Genomic DNA, 16,914 nt, shown 5'->3' with positions numbered 1-16,914 from the left:
AGACAACAAACCATGCTACTTTTCACGTCTTGCGCACTCTCAACAGTGTTACCCAGTTCCTAGATGGCCTACTTCTTCATTGCACAAATGACCAGCCTTGTGCAGGTCTACAATTGTATCCCTGATGTCCATACACAGCTGTCTGGTCTTGGCCATTGTGGAGAGGTTGGAGTCTGTTTGATTGAGTGTGTGGACAGGTGTCTTTTATACAGGTAACGAGTTCAAACAGGTGCAGTTAATACAGGTAATGAGTGGAGAACAGGATGGCTTCTTAAAGAAAAACTAACAGGTCTGTGAGAGACGGAATTCTTACTGGTTGGTAGGTGATCAAATACTTATGCCATGCAATAAAATGCACATTAATTACTTAAAAATCATACAATGGGATTTTCTGGATTTTTGTTTTAGATTCCGTCTCTCACAGTTGAAGTGTACCTATGATAAATAATTGCAGACCTCTACATGCTTTGTAAGTAGGGAAACCTGCAAAATCGGCAGTGTATCAAATACTTGTTCTTCCCACTGTATAGAGAGATGAAAGAACCTGCATTTATCAGGATATTTTTTGTGTTTATTTGTGTTTATTTGTCTTTATGTAGTTTTACTTAGTTGACAATGGAAGTTTTAAAAGCCTACTGCTACATTGGCCTAGGCTATCTCTTATTTATTTAGCCATCAATGGCTCACAGTGTATCAATGTGTCCATATGGTAGAGGCTGGTGCTCTCCATTTGTGTCATTTTAACCTTTAGCTTTTCATCATTTTTATTACGATTTGTATTCTCAACCATGTGACAATGATTTTGAATAACAAAACTGTTATTATTTATATGAAACTGTTCCCCGAAAATGCGCATATGAAAATCATATCTGGCACGCAGATCGGTAGAAATGGTAGGATAAATTGTAAGCTTCCCCAAACATGAAACTCAAATTTTAAACTTATGTGCCTCGGAAAAGACCGTTGTGAACAGAGTGCAAATGTCTTTGTACTTCATAATTACAATGGAGAGAGATAAAGTGAGGGATGTTGTAACTAAGACTATTAAAACTGAGCACAAATGGACAAAAAGTGGAGAAAAGCATTCACCTCTATCCAGCACCAGCGGGAGGAAAGCACCACTCACTAACTGCCTGTTAACTGCCTTGTTCAGGGGCAGAACAAAATATTTTTGACCTTGTCAGCTCAAGGATTCAATCCAGCAACCTTTCAGTTACTGGCCCAACTCTCTAACCACTAGGCTACCTGCCCCCCAGATCACTTGATATCCACCACAAGTTGGAGAGAATAGAAAAGGGAGAGAGAGAGGGGAGAGGGACAGAGAAGTAGAGAGAGACTTGACTCAACACAAACTAAACTGTCTATTGTACAGCAGAGCATGTGTCTGACTCAAATCCCCACAACTGAATAGATAAGAGCATATCATGAGTGCACCTTTTACAAAACAGAGCTGAGAGCTCTCCATGCAGAATGGGCCCCATTTATAAATATTCCATGTTTTTTTCCCATTCCCTAACCCAATCCTATTATCATTTATGTCAATAATTGTATGTTTGATTTTACTGCAACGCAAATTACAGTTTTACCATTTAACAACCAGGGGGTGCTGCAGCACCTTCAACACCCATACTTACTGTGGCTATGCAACATTGAGTCAACATCAGCCAATACTTGTAAAAATGTCAATTCTGGAAAAAGTATACCTATACAACTGCGGTCCTTCCGCCATCACTTTCCTCATTTGTGTTGCTCAACTCAGTGCGAATGCGCTTGTGCCATGTTGAATGCACCGAGCTGTCTGTTTGAACTACTGGCACACAGCTCGGACATCCATGCATACCCCACAAGACATGCCATCAGAGGTCTCTTCAAAGTCCCCAAGTTCAGAACAGACTATGGGAGGTGCACAGTACTACATCTGTTATAATCTCCACCAGGCACAGCCAGAAGAGGACTGGCCACCCCTCATAGCCTGGTTCCTCTCTAGGTTTCTTCCTAGGTTTTGGCCTTTTCTAGGGAGTTTTTCCTAGCCACCGTGCTTCTACACCTGCATTGCTTGCTGTTTGTGGTTTTAGGCTAGGTTTCTGTAAGGCACTTTGAGATATCAGCTGATGTACGAAGGGCTATATAAATTTGATTTGATTTAGAGCAATGACTACATGGAACTCTATTCCACATAAAGTAACTGATGCAAGCAGTAAAATGTGATTTAAAAGAAGAGATAAAAATACACCTTATGGAACAGCGGCGACTGTGAAGCAACACAAACATAGACCTAGACACATGCTTACACACACAGGATAACATACACACAGGTACACATGGATTTTGTGTTGCACTGTAGATATGTGGTAGTAGAGTCGGGGCCAGAGGGCACACACGTAATGTCAATTCTGAAAACGCATACCTGTACTTATGTTCGACCTGTACAACTGCTGTCTGTTGTGAATGTATTATATTACTGCCTTCATTTTGCTGGACCCCAGGAAGAGTAGCTGCTGCCTACTAGCTTACGTAGTACGTCAAAGTAATAATGTCTCCAGTTGAGCAACATAAATTATCTTTGCTTGGGGGGTGGAGTGTAGAGTCCGAGCCGCTCGCTTCGTTAAGCAGGTGTGTTGAGGGAACGTTTTCAAAGTGTTTGATGTTGCAGGAGCTCTCCCCGATTGTGCTCTTTCATCACCCTTTAATACAGAAAAGTTGTAAATCACAGGAGCTCTTTGGGAAAAAGAAGTCCATACGATGAGTTAAATTTCCATCTGAAGTGTAGAGACCCATAACGGTTCTCTTTACTCCAACAATGAATCCTTGTTTTGTCTGGCAGGAAGACCGCTGGGGAGAAATCTCACCACAGAGTGATCCTGAGACAGTCTGTAGATGAGGTTTCCCATGTGAAAAGACTGCTAGAATCATAAGGTTTCCCATGTGTCCAGGGAGGGTTGCTTTCACTCCTTCCACTCTGGTCACTAGCTGTTTGAGCAGGTTGTTGCTAATATCTTGTGACAATCATATTGATAGATGATGATTAATTCATTGATTAGGCCTCAAAAGCTGTCAAAAATGAGGTAATGAACATAGATAGCATTCCCATGTGTGAAGAGAGGAGTTTTTTTCCCACTCTATGGTCCCACTTCATGATACCTTATATCAAACCCAATTGATAGTATCCATGTAAATGCAGTGTAATTACAGTATAGGTACACACTGCGGTACTGCATAACGTTTATCTATGTATGGTAAAATAGGACCAAATAACCAAGTATCACTAATTGGTCCTCTTTCTCTGTGTTTTTCTCAGGGGAGGAAAGGAGACGCTGGTCTCTCATCTGGAACAGCCGCTAAAGGAGAGAAGGTAAGCCCCCCCCCCCCCTTCTATTCAAGTTTAGTCTAAGTTGAATCTAGGTTGTGTATTGACATGATATGTATTTATATGTATTTGTTTGACTGTCTTTCAGGGAGACCCAGGTATTCTTGGCCAAGTTGGACTAATCGGCCAGGTTGGTCGAAAGGTAAGAGAGACAGACACTCACCTATTGTTTGCTTCATACCTCATTGCCTCTCATCCTCTACTACTTTCTCATCAGAAAGCCCATATAACTGGAGTCTCATTTTGTGAGCTGGAATGGGTCCCGCTCTATGTCAAGATGTGAGCTGCAATGTGGCCCTACACGCAGACACGCACATAAATGCGCGCACACACACACACACACACACACGTCTAGTACTCCAAATGCATACAAACACACATTTGGACCAAGAAAGAATAATCTCTGCACAATGTGTGTGTGAGGTCATAACATCAGTCAGCAGAAATATGCTAGAACATGACCATTAAAAAAACGAGTAAGAAAAGACAGTTCGGTATGAGTCAGAGTCACTATTATATATCTTCTCTCTCCTCTGTTTTTCTCTCTCGCTCTCGCTCTCTCTGTGTGTGTGTGAGTCCCTTTTTGACCTGCAGGAGATTCTATTCTCTCTCTCCTCATGCTTTGTTGCTCTATAACAGGGGTGGTCAAACGTTTTGACTTGAGGGCCACATCGGGATTTTGAAATTCAACGGAGGGCCGCATTTTTTGGGGGACCAATTGTTTGTTAAAATCCATTTGCGGGGGCCTCCCGAGAGAGTGAGCAGTCTAAGGCACTGCATCGCAGTGCTTGAGGTGTAACAACAGACCCGGGTTCAATCCCAGGATGTGTCACAACTGGCAGTGAATGGGAGACCCATGACGTACTGACCCATGTCACCACTTCTACAATCTGTGTCAGCTGGGTCGGCTACAGTTTTGTTCGGAATGAAGGAGAGGCAGGGAGGAGGTTCATACTGTCAGCAGGAGGAGGGGGGCTCAGGGTGGGGGGGGGACATACTGTTGTAAGTCACTGGTGTCATAATGAGCAGGAAAGGCTTGACTGGGGTGATTCATACTTCTAGGAAATTGATCTCGGAACTTGGACAGAGGTTCTGTTGGATTGGATTTTCTCTGTGTGTGTGGAAGACTCTTCTCTGATGACAATGTAAACTACTACCCTTGTCCTCATAGAGAGGACACATTATGAGTTTAGTAGAGTTAATCAATTTGTTATGACACAGGCACATGTTGTCAAGGGATAATGCATCAGACATATGCGACTTGTTTCAGGAAACTAGGCGAATGTCACACGTCAATACTTCACAGGAGAAGCATTTGAACACAACATTTATTTTCTATCAAAACGTGTTTTTTGGCAGAAATGAATTCTGGAACATGTGAACTTTCATGTGCCTTAATAACAAGCTTGTACTGTATGCCATCTATAAATATGAATACAATTGTTAAATGACGAGTTAAGTTGGTTTAGCCACAGAAAAAGACTAACCATGATTGGCTGAGATAATGGTTTTGGCTGGAATTAGTATTGGGTAGCATTGCCTTTAAATTGTTTAACTTGGGTCAAACGTTTCAGGTAGCCTTCCACAAGCTTCCTACAATAAGTTTTGGCCCATTCCTCCTGACAGAGCTGGTGTAACTGAGTCAGGTTTGTAGCCCTCGTTGCTCGCACATGCTTTTTCAGTTCTGCCCACAAAGGTTTCTATAGGATTGAGGTCAGGGCTTTGTGTTGGCCACTCCAATATCTTGACTTTTTTGTCCTTAAGTCATTTTGCCACAACTTTGGAAGAATGCTTGTGGTCATTGCGCATTTGAAAGACCCATTTAAAATCAAATCAAATAAAAATGTATTTGTCACATACACATGGTTAGCAGATGTTAATGCGAGTGTAGCGAAATGCTTGTGCTTCTAGTTCCGACAATGCAGTAATAACCAACAAGTAATCTAGCTAACAATTCCAAAACTACTACCTTATAGACACAAGTGTAAGGGGATAAAGAATATGTACATAAAGATATATGAATGAGTGATGGTACAGAGCGGCATAGGCAAGATACAGTAGATGGTATTGAGTGCAGTATATACATATGAGATGAGTATGTAAACAAAGTGGCATAGTTAAAGTGGCTAGTGATACATGTATTACATAAAGATGCAGTAGATGATATAGAGTACAGTATTTACATATACATATGAGATGAATAATGTAGGGTATGTAAACATTATATTAGGTAGCATTGTTTAAAGTGGCTAGTGATATATTTTACATCATTTCCCATCAATTCCCATTATTAAAGTGGCTGGAGTTGAGTCAGTGTGTTGGCAGCAGCCACTCAATGTTAGTGGTGGCTGTTTAACAGTCTGATGGCCTTGAGATAGAAGCTGTTTTTCAGTCTCTCGGTCCCAGCTTTGATGCACCTGTACTGACCTCGCCTTCTGGATGATAGCGGGGTGAACAGGCAGTGGCTCGGGTGGTTGTTGTCCTTGATGATCTTTATGGCCTTCCTGTGACATCGGGTGGTGTAGGTGTCCTGGAGGGCAGGTAGTTTGCCCCCGGTGATGCGTTGTGCAGACCTCACTACCCTCTGGAGAGCCTTACGGTTGTGGCGGAGCAGTTGTCGTACCAGGCGGTGATACAGCCCGACAGGATGCTCTCGATTGTGCATCTGTAGAAGTTTGTGAGTGCTTTTGGTGACAAGCCAAATTTCTTCAGCCTCCTGAGGTTGAAGAGGCGCTGCTGCGCCTTCTTCACGATGCTGTCTGTGTGGGTGGACCAATTCAGTTTGTCTGTGATGTGTACGCCGAGGAACTTACTACCCTCTCCACTACTGTTCCATCGATGTGGATAGGGGGGTGTTCCCTCTGCTGTTTCCTGAAGTCCACAATCATCTCCTTAGTTTTGTTGACGTTGAGTGTGAGGTTATTTTCCTGACACCACACTCTGAGGGCCCTCACCTCCTCCCTGTAGGCCGTCTCGTCGTTGTTGGTAATCAAGCCTACCACTGTTGTGTCGTCCGCAAACTTGATGATTGAGTTGGAGGCGTGCGTGGCCACGCAGTCGTGGGTGAACAGGGAGTACAGGAGAGAGCTCAGAACGCACCCTTTTGAGGCCACAGTGGTGAGGATCAGCGAGGTGGAAATGTTGTTGCCTATCCTCGCCACCTGGGAGCGGCCCGTCAGGAAGTCCAGTACCCAGTTGCACAGGGCGGGGTCGAGACCCAGGGTCTCGAGCTTGATGACGAGCTTGGAGGGCACTATGGTGTTAAATGCCTAGCTGTAGTCGATGAACAGCATTCTCACATAGGTATTCCTCTTGTCCTCTTGTGTCTGTAAACAATTGTTTGAAAAACTTCCTTTTATCATGCATGAAGTAGATGTCCTAACCGACTCGCCAAAACTATAGTTTGTTAACAAAAAATGTGTGGAGTGTTTGAAAAACGAGTTTTAATGACTTGTGTATGTATGACCTAAGTATATGTAAACCTCCGACTTCATCTGTATATGCGGGAACACGTTTGAACCATCTAATGAGTGAACATGTAGTTAATCTGTAACATTCTTATGAGAGTTTAAAAACTGCATGTATTTAGTTTTGTCTGTGTTCAGCGCAAGTTCTAAATCAGCAAGAGATTCCTTCATTCAATAGCTATAAAATCTGACTGTGGTTTTGACACAGCCAGATCAACAGTCGGGGGAGTAGAATATTTAATAGAATCATGCACATTTAGATTAAGTTTAACATTTGTAACAAATTGACCTGTGGTGTTTATATAAATAGTAAAGAGAACAGGTCCCAAAATGGACACCTGTAGTACACCTTTATGTACTTCAAGAAATTCAGACTTAACCCCATCATTAATGATAGCCTGAGTTCTGTCTCTTAGATCATCATGAATAACCATCAATAAAATAACATGATCAACAGTATCAAAAGCTTTTGACAGGTCCACAAACAAAGCAGCACATTTGATTTTAGTGTCTAAAGCATTGACCAGATTATTAACAACTATAGGACTATTTCTCTCTATACGATTTGTATTTCATATACCTTTGACTATTGGATGTTCTTATAGGCATTTAGTATGGCCAGTGTAACAGTATAGCTTCCACCCCTCTCCTCGCCGCTACCTGGGCTCGAACCAGAAACACATCGACAACTACTCCAAGTCTCAGAGCGAGTGACGTTTGAAACGCTATTAGCGCTCACCCCACTAACTAGCTAGCCATTTCACATCGGTTTCACCAGCCTAATCACGGGAGTTGATAGGCTTGAAGTCATAAACATCGCAATGCTTGAAGAGCTGCTGGAAAAACGCACGAAAGTGCTGTTTGAATGAATGCTTACGAGCCTGCTGGTGCCTACCATCGCTCAGTGAGACCGCTCTATCAAATCATAGACTTAGTTATAACATAATAACACAGAAATACGAGCCTGCTGGTGCCTACCATTGCTCAGTGAGACCGCTCTATCAATTCATAGACTTAATTATAACATAATAACACACAGAAATACGAGCCTTAGGTCATTAATATGGTCGAATCCGGAAACTATCATTTCGAAAACAAAATATTTATTCTTTCAGTGAAATACGGAACCGTTCCGTATTTTATCTAACGGATGGCATCCCTAAGTCTAAATATTGCTGTTAGATTGCACAACCTTCATGTTAAGTCATAATTACGTAAAATTCTGGCAAATTAGTTCGCAATGAGCCAGGCGGCCCAAACTGTTGCATATACCCTGATTTCGTGCAATGAACGCAAGAGAAGTGACACAATTTCACCTGGTTAATATTGCCTGCTAACCTGGATTTATTTTAGCTAAATATGCAGGTTTAAAAATATATACTTCTGTGTATTGATTTTAAGAAAGGCATTGATGTTTATGGTTAGGTACACGTTGGAGCAAAGACAGTCTTTTTTCGAGGAATGCGCACCACATCGATTATATGCAACGCAGGACACGCTAGATAAACTAGTAATATCATCAACCATGTGTAGTGATTATGATTGATTGATTGATTGTTTTTTTATAAGATAAGTTTAATGCTAGCTAGCAACTTACCTTAACTTCTTACGGTTAACTAGCGTTGGACTAGTTAACCGTAAGGTTGCAAGATTGAATCCCTGAGCTGACAAGGCAGTTAACCCACCGTTCCTAGGCCGTCATTGAAAATAAGAATGTGTTCTTAACTGACTTGCCTAGTTAAGTAAAGTTGTAAAAAAATATAGAAAAAAAACCCAGGCAAAATCGGCGTCTAAAAATACAGATTTTCGATTGTTATGAAAACCTGAAATTGGCCCTAATTAATCGGCCATTCCGATTAATTGGTCGACCTCTAATACAAACGGCCTCACAACCACAGACCACGTGTAACCACGCCAGCCCAGAACCTCCACATCCGGATTCTTCACCTGCGGGATTGTCTGAGGGCAGGGGGTGCTGATTATTTACAGCCTTGCGAAAGTATTCGGCCCCCTTGAACTTTGCGACCTTTTGACACATTTCAGGCTTCAAACATAAAGATATAAAACTTTATTTTTTTGTGAAGAATCAACAACAAGTGGGACACAATCATGAAGTGGAACGACATTTATTGGATATTTCAAACTTTTTTAACAAATCAAAAACTGAACAATTGAGCGTGCAAAATTATTCAGCCCCTTTACTTTCAGTGCAGCAAACTCTCTCCAGAAGTTCAGTGAGGATCTCTGAATGATCCAATGTTGACCTAAATGACTAATGAGGATAAATACAATCCACCTGTGTGTAATCAAGTCTCCGTATAAATGCACCTGCACTGTGATAGTCTCAGAGGTCCGTTAAAAGCGCAGAGAGCATCATGAAGAACAAGGAACACACCAGGCAGGTCCGAGATACTGTTGTGAAGAAGTTTAAAGCCGGATTTGGATACAAAAAGATTTCCCAAGCTTTAAACATCCGAAGGAGCACTGTGCAAGCGATACTATTGAAATGGAATCAGACCACTGCAAATCTACCAAGACCTGGCCGTCCCTCTAAACTTTCAGCTCATACAAGGAGAAGACTGATCAGAGATGCAGCCAAGAGGCCATGATCACTCTGGATGAACTGCAGAGATCTACAGCTGAGGTGGGAGACTCTGTCCATAGGACAACAATCAGTCGTATATTGCACAAATCTGGCCTTTATGGAAGAGTGGCAAGAAGAAAGACATTTCTTAAAGATATCCATAAAAAGTGTTGTTTAAAGTTTGCCACAAGCCACCTGGGAGACACACCAAACATGTGGAAGAAGGTGCTCTGGTCAGATGAAACTAAAATTGAACTTTTTGGCAACAATGCTAAACGTTATGTTTGGGGTAAAAGCAACACAGCTCATCACCCTGAACACACCATCCCCACTGTCAAACATGGTGGTGGCAGCATCATGGTTTGGGCCTGCTTTTCTTCAGCAGGGACAGGGAAGATGGTTAAAATTGATGGGAAGATGGATGGAGCCAAATACAGGACCATTCTGGAAGAAAACCTGATGGAGTCTGCAAAAGACCTGAGACTGGGACGGAGATTTGTCTTCCAACAAGACAATGATCCAAAACATAAAGCAAAATCTACAATGGAATGGTTCAAAAATAAACATATCCAGGTGTTAGAATGGCCAAGTCAAAGTCCAGACCTGAATCCAATCGAGAATCTGTGGAAAGAACTGAAAACTGCTGTTCACAAATGCTCTCCATCCAACCTCACTGAGCTCGAGCTGTTTTGCAAGTAGGAATGGGAAAAAAATTCAGTCTCTCGATGTGCAAAACTGATAGAGACATACCCCAAGCGACTTACAGCTGTAATCGCAGCAAAAGGTGGCGCTACAAAGTATTAACTTAAGGGGGCTGAATAATTTTACACGCCCAATTTCTCCGTTTTTGATTTGTTAAAAAGGTTTGAAATATCCAATAAATGTCGTTCCACTTCATGATTGTGTCCCACTTGTTGTTGATTCTTCACAAAAAAATACAGTTTTATATCTTTATGTTTGAAGCCTGAAATGTGGCAAAAGGTCGCAAAGTTCAAGGGGGCCGAATACTTTCGCAAGGCACTGTATGTCTGTAATAATACCTATTTGTGGGGAAAACTCATTCTGATTTGCTGAGCCTGGCTCCCAAGTGGGTGGGCCTATGCTGTCCCAGGCCAACCCATGGCTGTGCCCCTGCCTAGTCATGTGATATCCATAGATTAAGGCCTAATTTATTTATTTCATGAGAGTTATTGTCATTATTATTTCATGAGAGAACTTGGGAAGGTTGAAAACCAGGCAGGCTGCAGCGTTCTGGATACGCTGCAGGGGTTTTATTTCACAATTGGTGAGCCCAGCCAACAGTAAGTTGCAGTAGTCCAGCCAGGAGAGGACAAGTGTCTGGATTAGGACCTGGACTGCTTTTTGTGTGAGGTAGGGTCGTACTCTACAGATGTTGTAGAGCATGAACCTGCAGGAGCGAGTCATTGCTTGGATGGTTTCAGAGAACGACAGGGTGTTGTCCAGAGTTATGCCAAGGTGCTTTGCACCCTGGGAGTGCAACACTGTGGAGTTTTCAACCGTGATGTAGTAGTCTTTGAGTGGGCAGGCCATCCCCGGGAGGAAGAGCACCCCTGTCTTGTCAAGGTTGAGATGATGGGCCGACATCCAAGTTGAGATATCTGCCAGGCACTCTGAGATGCATGTCGCTACCTGAGTGTCAGAAGGGGGGGAAGGAGAAAAGTAGTTGAGTGTCATCTGAATAGCAATGATAGGAGAGACCATGTGAGGATATGTCGGCGCCGAGTGATTTGGAGAGAAGTGGAGAGTGTCTAGAACTGAAGCCTGAGGGACACCAGTAGTGAGAGTATGTGGTGCAGACTTAGATCCTCTCTACTTCACCTGGTAGGAGTAGCCCGCCAGTCGGATGCAATCCAAAAGTGTGCAGAGACGCCCACCCCTGAGAGTGTAAGGAGGGGGATCTGGTGGTTCAAGGTGTCGAAGGCAGCAGATAGATCTAGGAGGATGAGAATAGAGGAGAAAGAGTCAGCTTTGGCAGTGCAAAGGCCTCTGTGATACAGAGAAGTGAGGAGGGGAGGGGATGGGGTCGAGTAGGAAGATTGTCGGGCAGCCCGACTTCAGAAGTCACAGGATTTCATCTGGAGAGAGAGGGGAGAAAGAGGTCAAGGCATAAGGTAATTATATGCAAGTGAGACCAGTGGACTCAATAGGCTAAGGGAATGAGTAGCGGATGTCGTCAACCTTCTTTTGAAAGTGGTTGACAAAGTCGCCCGTAGAGGGAGGAGATGATTGGTCCTCCGGAAGTTTAGTTTTCCTCAGCTGCCTGCAGCCCTGTTCTGTCAGCTCACAATGAGTCACTCTGCCACGGAGCAGGAGGTGAGGGCGGGAGGAAAGGAGACAATGCGAGTAATAGGATGCGGAAAGGGAAAAGTGTAGGGTCGAAGAGGCTGAATCAGGAGACAGGAGGGAGAAGGATTTAACAGAAGGGAGATATGACAGAAGAGGAGCAGTTGGAGAAAGAGAGCGAATATTGTATGCCCATCTGGGTAGGGGCTGAGTGGTTAGGGTTGGAGGAAAGGTAGACCAGTGATCAGAGACCTGGAGTGGGGTTGCAGTGAGATTTAGTAGGCGAGCAGCCTCTAGTAAAGATGAGGTCAAGCGTATTGCCTGTCTTGTGAGTTGGAAGGGATTGGGAAAGGGTGAAGTCAAAAGAGGCAAGTAGGGGAAAGAGAGAGTTTGAAAGAAATGAATCGAAGGCAGACATGGGGAGGTTGAAGTTGCCAAGTACAAAGAGTGGTGAGCCATCGGCAGGAAATGAGCTTATCAAGGTGTCATGCTCATTGAGGAACTCTCTAAGGGCACATGGTGGGCGATAGATGACAATAATAATAATAATGTTAAGCTTGAGTTGACAGTGACAGCATGGAATTCAAATGAGGAGATGTACAGGTGAGAGAGGAAGAAAATAGAAAATCTCAATTTACGAGAAATGAGAAGACCTGTGCCACCACCGCGATGACCAGATGCTCCTGGACTATGAGAGAAAACGTAGTCAGATGAAGAAAGTGCAGCTGGAGTAGCAGTGTTCTCTGGGGTTATCAATGTCTCCATCAGGGCCAAAAAGTCAAGGGACTGAAGGGCAGCATAGGCTGAGATGAACTCTGTGTTCTTGACAGCAGATCAGCATTTCTAAACACTGCTTTCAAAGAGATAACCCGCTGACATAAAATGGTGATTAATGCATTGATTATGGAGGCCACTGGGCTCAATTGTAATGAGGCCAGTGTCTGAATTCATTTGTTTTGGGAGAGAGGAGGAAGTAGAACCTTTCAGGTTTTTGACAGTTTTACAGAATTTAACCAGGTTCCATTACAATCGGAAAGATTTGTCTTACACAATGATTCCTCAGTTGCTTAATTATATGCTTGCCAGTCCGGGCCTAAGCCTGTGTTCCTGGCCTTGACCCAAGCATCATATATTTTATGAATGACCCCGGAGTGTACCAGGCATTCAATCTACCATTAACCCTGATTATCCACAATAGTATTGAATACATCTGCAAAAAGGCTCAAAGCTAAATCAGGTTCAGGTATAACTGAAATACAATCAAGGTCACTAAAATAAAAAATAATGTCAAAAAGCCTGTTCACTGACATTTTTAAAAGTCCTCTTTGACACGGATCTTAGATTTAGATCTCTAACACAAACAGTTGTGCAATGGTCACTAATGTCTTGGGGTGAAGACACCAGTAGAAACATATTTTGTTAAATTAAGATCAATGAAAGTTAACTTTGAAGGATCTTTAAAGAATCTTTTATCGAGCAATATAAACCAGAATTGTTTTTGTTCGAACCGGGTTAAGAACTTTATTTTGCTGGTCAGAACAGTGGAACAGAACAAAAAAAAGAATGGTTCTGTTCAGAATGAAATCATTGGAAAATCATGTGGGTTCCAACCCCTGATACCAACTACTGAGAAGTGTGTAGGAAAGGCATACATTTCCTAAGTCTGCATCGGCCCCTTAGTATATAATCCAGTATGTGAACAAGAATCCAGTATATAAATATGTGGAGTATGGATGGAGCAGTGTGGTTCTTTTAAGCTCAGTTGGTAGAGTATTGCGCTTGTAACTCCAGGTAGTGGGTTCGATTCCTGGGACCACCCATACGTAAAATGTATGCACACATGACTCTAAAAAAAGAGTGCTAAATGGCATATGTTATTTAAAAAAAATACAATGTAAAGTAGTGTATATAAGAATACAGTATATGAATACACAGTACGAACAATCCAGTGTTTAATGTCTCTCTCTATATGGGACACAGCACTGTATGTGTTTGTGATTATGGGAGTGTGTGTGTGTGAGTGTATATATGAAATCAAATTTTATTTGTCAAATGCGCCCGAATACAACAGGTGAAGACCTTACCGGGAGAGGTTGTTGTCCTGGCACCACATTGCCAGGTTTCTGACATTCTCCCTATAGGCTGTCTCATTGTTGTTGGTGATCACTTTTGTGTAGTTTACAAACTTAATGATGGTGAAGTCGTGCCTGGCCACGCAGTCGTGGGTGAACAGGGAGTACAGGTGGGGACTATGCACCCACCCCTGAGGTGCCCCAATTTTAAGGATCAGCGTGGCAGATGTGTTGTTGCCTACCCTTACCACCTGGGGGCGTCCCATCAGGAAGTCCAGGCTCCATTTGCAGAGGGAGGTGTTTAGTCCCAGGGTCCTTAGCATAGTGATGAGCTTCATTGGCACTATGGTGTTGAATGCAGAGCTGCAGTCAATGAACAGCATTCTCACATAGGTGTTCCTTTTGTCCAGTTGGGAAAGGGCAGTGAGGAGTGCAATTGAGATTGCGTCATCTGTGGATGGGGCAGTATGCGAATTGGAGTGGGTCTAGGGTTTCCGGCATGATAGTGTTGATGTCAACCATGACCAGCCTTTCAAAGCACTTCATGGCTACCGACGTGAGTGCTATGGTACGGTAATACTTTTTTATTATTTGTTATTTTATTTAACCTTTATTTAACTAGGCAAGTCAGTTAAGAACACATTCTTATTTTACAATGACGGCCTACGCCGGCCAAACCCTCCCCTAACCCGGATGACACTGTGCCAATTATGAGCCACCCTATGGCACTCCCGGTCGTAATACAGCCTGGGATCGAACCAGGGTCTGTAGTGACGTCTCTAGCACTGAGATGCAGTGCCTTAGACTGCTGCGCCTGTGTGCTTGTTTTTTATTTTGAGAGGGAGGTTATTTTCCTGACACAACTCCACCAAGGCTCTAGCCCTCCCTGTAGACAGTCGTGCCGTTGTTGGTAATCAGGCCTACCATTATCATGTCGTCAGCAAACTTGGTGATTGAGTTAGGGTCGTGTGTAGATATGTGGGTGAACAAGAAGAACAGGGAGTACAGTTTTAGCTAGCTGTTAGCTGTTCCGTGACTCGCTGCGTGTGCCCTTTCATAATTCTTCAGTGTTCTCTCAGATTTTACCTAATTTCTTGAACTTTTTCAATCTATAATTTCTCACTTGCTCTCTCTCAATTTGTCTCTATGCTTGGTACTCATTTCTTTGTGTTTCTCTCCTCAGGGACAGAGAGGGCATCCTGGTCCACCTGGTCACACAGGAGAGCCTGTGAGTATTAAGTAGTTCATATCCAGTAAAAACTCAGTTATAACTGGTTACCACATGCCATGTTACACCTCTACATACACAGAAGGCACTGTTTTGATAGTACATAAATGCTGAGATAACAAAAATATCCCTAATCCCTCATTTTCCTTTAGCCGGTCACAATACTTCACTAATTTCAAAACCTCTCCTTTTATGATGTGCATAAGGCCAACGCTTACTTATGTGGGTATAAAGCAGTGGTACTTGAGTAAAACTGTCATACTTGAGAGAAGGGAAAGTCACCCAGTAAAATACTACTTGAGTAAAAGTCTACAGGTATTTGGTTTTCAATATACTTAAGTAGGAAAAGTAAAAGTATAAATAATATCAAATTCCTTATATTAAGCAAACCAGCCAGCACAATTTTCTTGTTTTTAAATGTACTGATAGCCAGGGGCACACTCCAACATAATTTACACATTTGTGTTTAGTGAGTCTGCCAGATCAGATGCAGTAGGGATGACCAGGGATTTTCTCTTTAAGATTGTTAATTGGATATTTTTCCTGTCCTGCTAAACATTCCAAATGTAGTAGTAATTTTGGGTGTCAGCGAAAATGTATGGAGTAGAAAGTACATTATTTTCTTTAGGAATGTAGTAAAGCAAATGTAAACGTTGTCAAAAATAGAAATAGTATTACTTAAGTATTACTTTAACCACAGGATCAGTGTTCCCCCCGTGGGATGGTTGAGCTAATGTAGGCTAATGTGATTAGCATGAAGTTGTAAGTAACAAGAACATTTCCCTGGACATAGACATATCTGATATGGGCAGAAAGCTTAAATTCTTGTTAATCTAACTGCACTGTCCAATTTACAGTAGCTATTACAGTGAAAGAATACTATGTCAAATCAAATCAAATGTATTTATAAAGCCCTTCTTACATCAGCTGATGTTACAAAGTGCTGTACAGAAACCCAGCCTAAAACCCCAAACAGCAAGCAATGCAGGTTTAGAAGCACCATGTTATTGTTTGAGGAGAGTGCACAGTTTTGAAATTGAAAATGTATTAATAAACCAACTAGGCACATTTGGGCAGATTTGATACAACATTTTGAACATAAATGCAATGGTTCATTGGATCAGTCAAAACTGTTGCACTTACAATGCAAAAAATATCAAAATTGCACCTAACCTGGAATAATACATTGTTACCTTTCTCTTGCATTTCAAAGATGCTAAAAAATATATGATTTTTTCTTTGTATTATCTTTAACCAGATCTAATGTGTTATATTCTCCTGCGTTAATTTCACATTTCCACAAACTTCAAAGTGTTTCCTTTCAAATGGTATCAAGAATATGTATATCCTTGCTTCAGTTCCTGAGCTACAGGCAGTTAGATTTGGGTATGTCATTTTAGACGAAAAATTTAAAAAAGGGATCGATCCTTAAGAGGTTTTAATGTAGTTTTACTTAAGTACTTTCCACGACTGGTGTAAAGTTAACATTGTGTATTTGCAAAGCAATTAATATTGGCAATCAAATGTCGTGCTGGATATTTGGAATGATGCAGTTCGTTTTGGAAACATCTTCGCATTGTCGCTCTGTCAAAATGTCCCTGCTACAGTCCCATAGGAAAGCTCGTATCAATGACCCATGATGCAAAAAATATCTCCAAGACCAGAGCAACTCCAACCCATTTTGTCTCGCCTCAGTCTGCCACTCTCCGTCAATGTCCAACAGCCCAAATTATGGACTGTATTATGGGATCGCAAAAGTGCTATGGCGACCATGGTAATGGATGATGATTTGGCATGCTAAAGCATCTATCAATCAGATTGATTCCTGGTCCATTATCGACTCTTGGGAGTTCCAGCCCCAGCCCCTTTTCAGCAGTTGGTAAATGGCTGAG

At 42.3% G+C, this 16,914-nt stretch overlaps 1 protein-coding gene across 1 annotated transcript in view; it reads left to right on the top strand.

The window, feature by feature from the left end:
• LOC139409704 (collagen, type XXVII, alpha 1a) overlaps positions 1-16,914 on the top strand; it is a 272,027-nt gene that overhangs the window by 57,054 nt on the left and 198,059 nt on the right. Inside the window, exons 6-8 of the mRNA XM_071155105.1 lie at positions 3,299-3,352; positions 3,456-3,509; positions 14,978-15,022. Coding sequence (XP_071011206.1) covers positions 3,299-3,352; positions 3,456-3,509; positions 14,978-15,022 — 153 coding nt within the window. The remainder of the gene's footprint in view (positions 1-3,298; positions 3,353-3,455; positions 3,510-14,977; positions 15,023-16,914) is intronic.

Source organism: Oncorhynchus clarkii, chromosome 5 (assembly GCF_045791955.1).
Source record: "Oncorhynchus clarkii lewisi isolate Uvic-CL-2024 chromosome 5, UVic_Ocla_1.0, whole genome shotgun sequence".
Lineage (NCBI taxonomy): Eukaryota > Metazoa > Chordata > Actinopteri > Salmoniformes > Salmonidae > Oncorhynchus > Oncorhynchus clarkii.
This window is presented reverse-complemented; position numbering and strand designations above follow the sequence as displayed.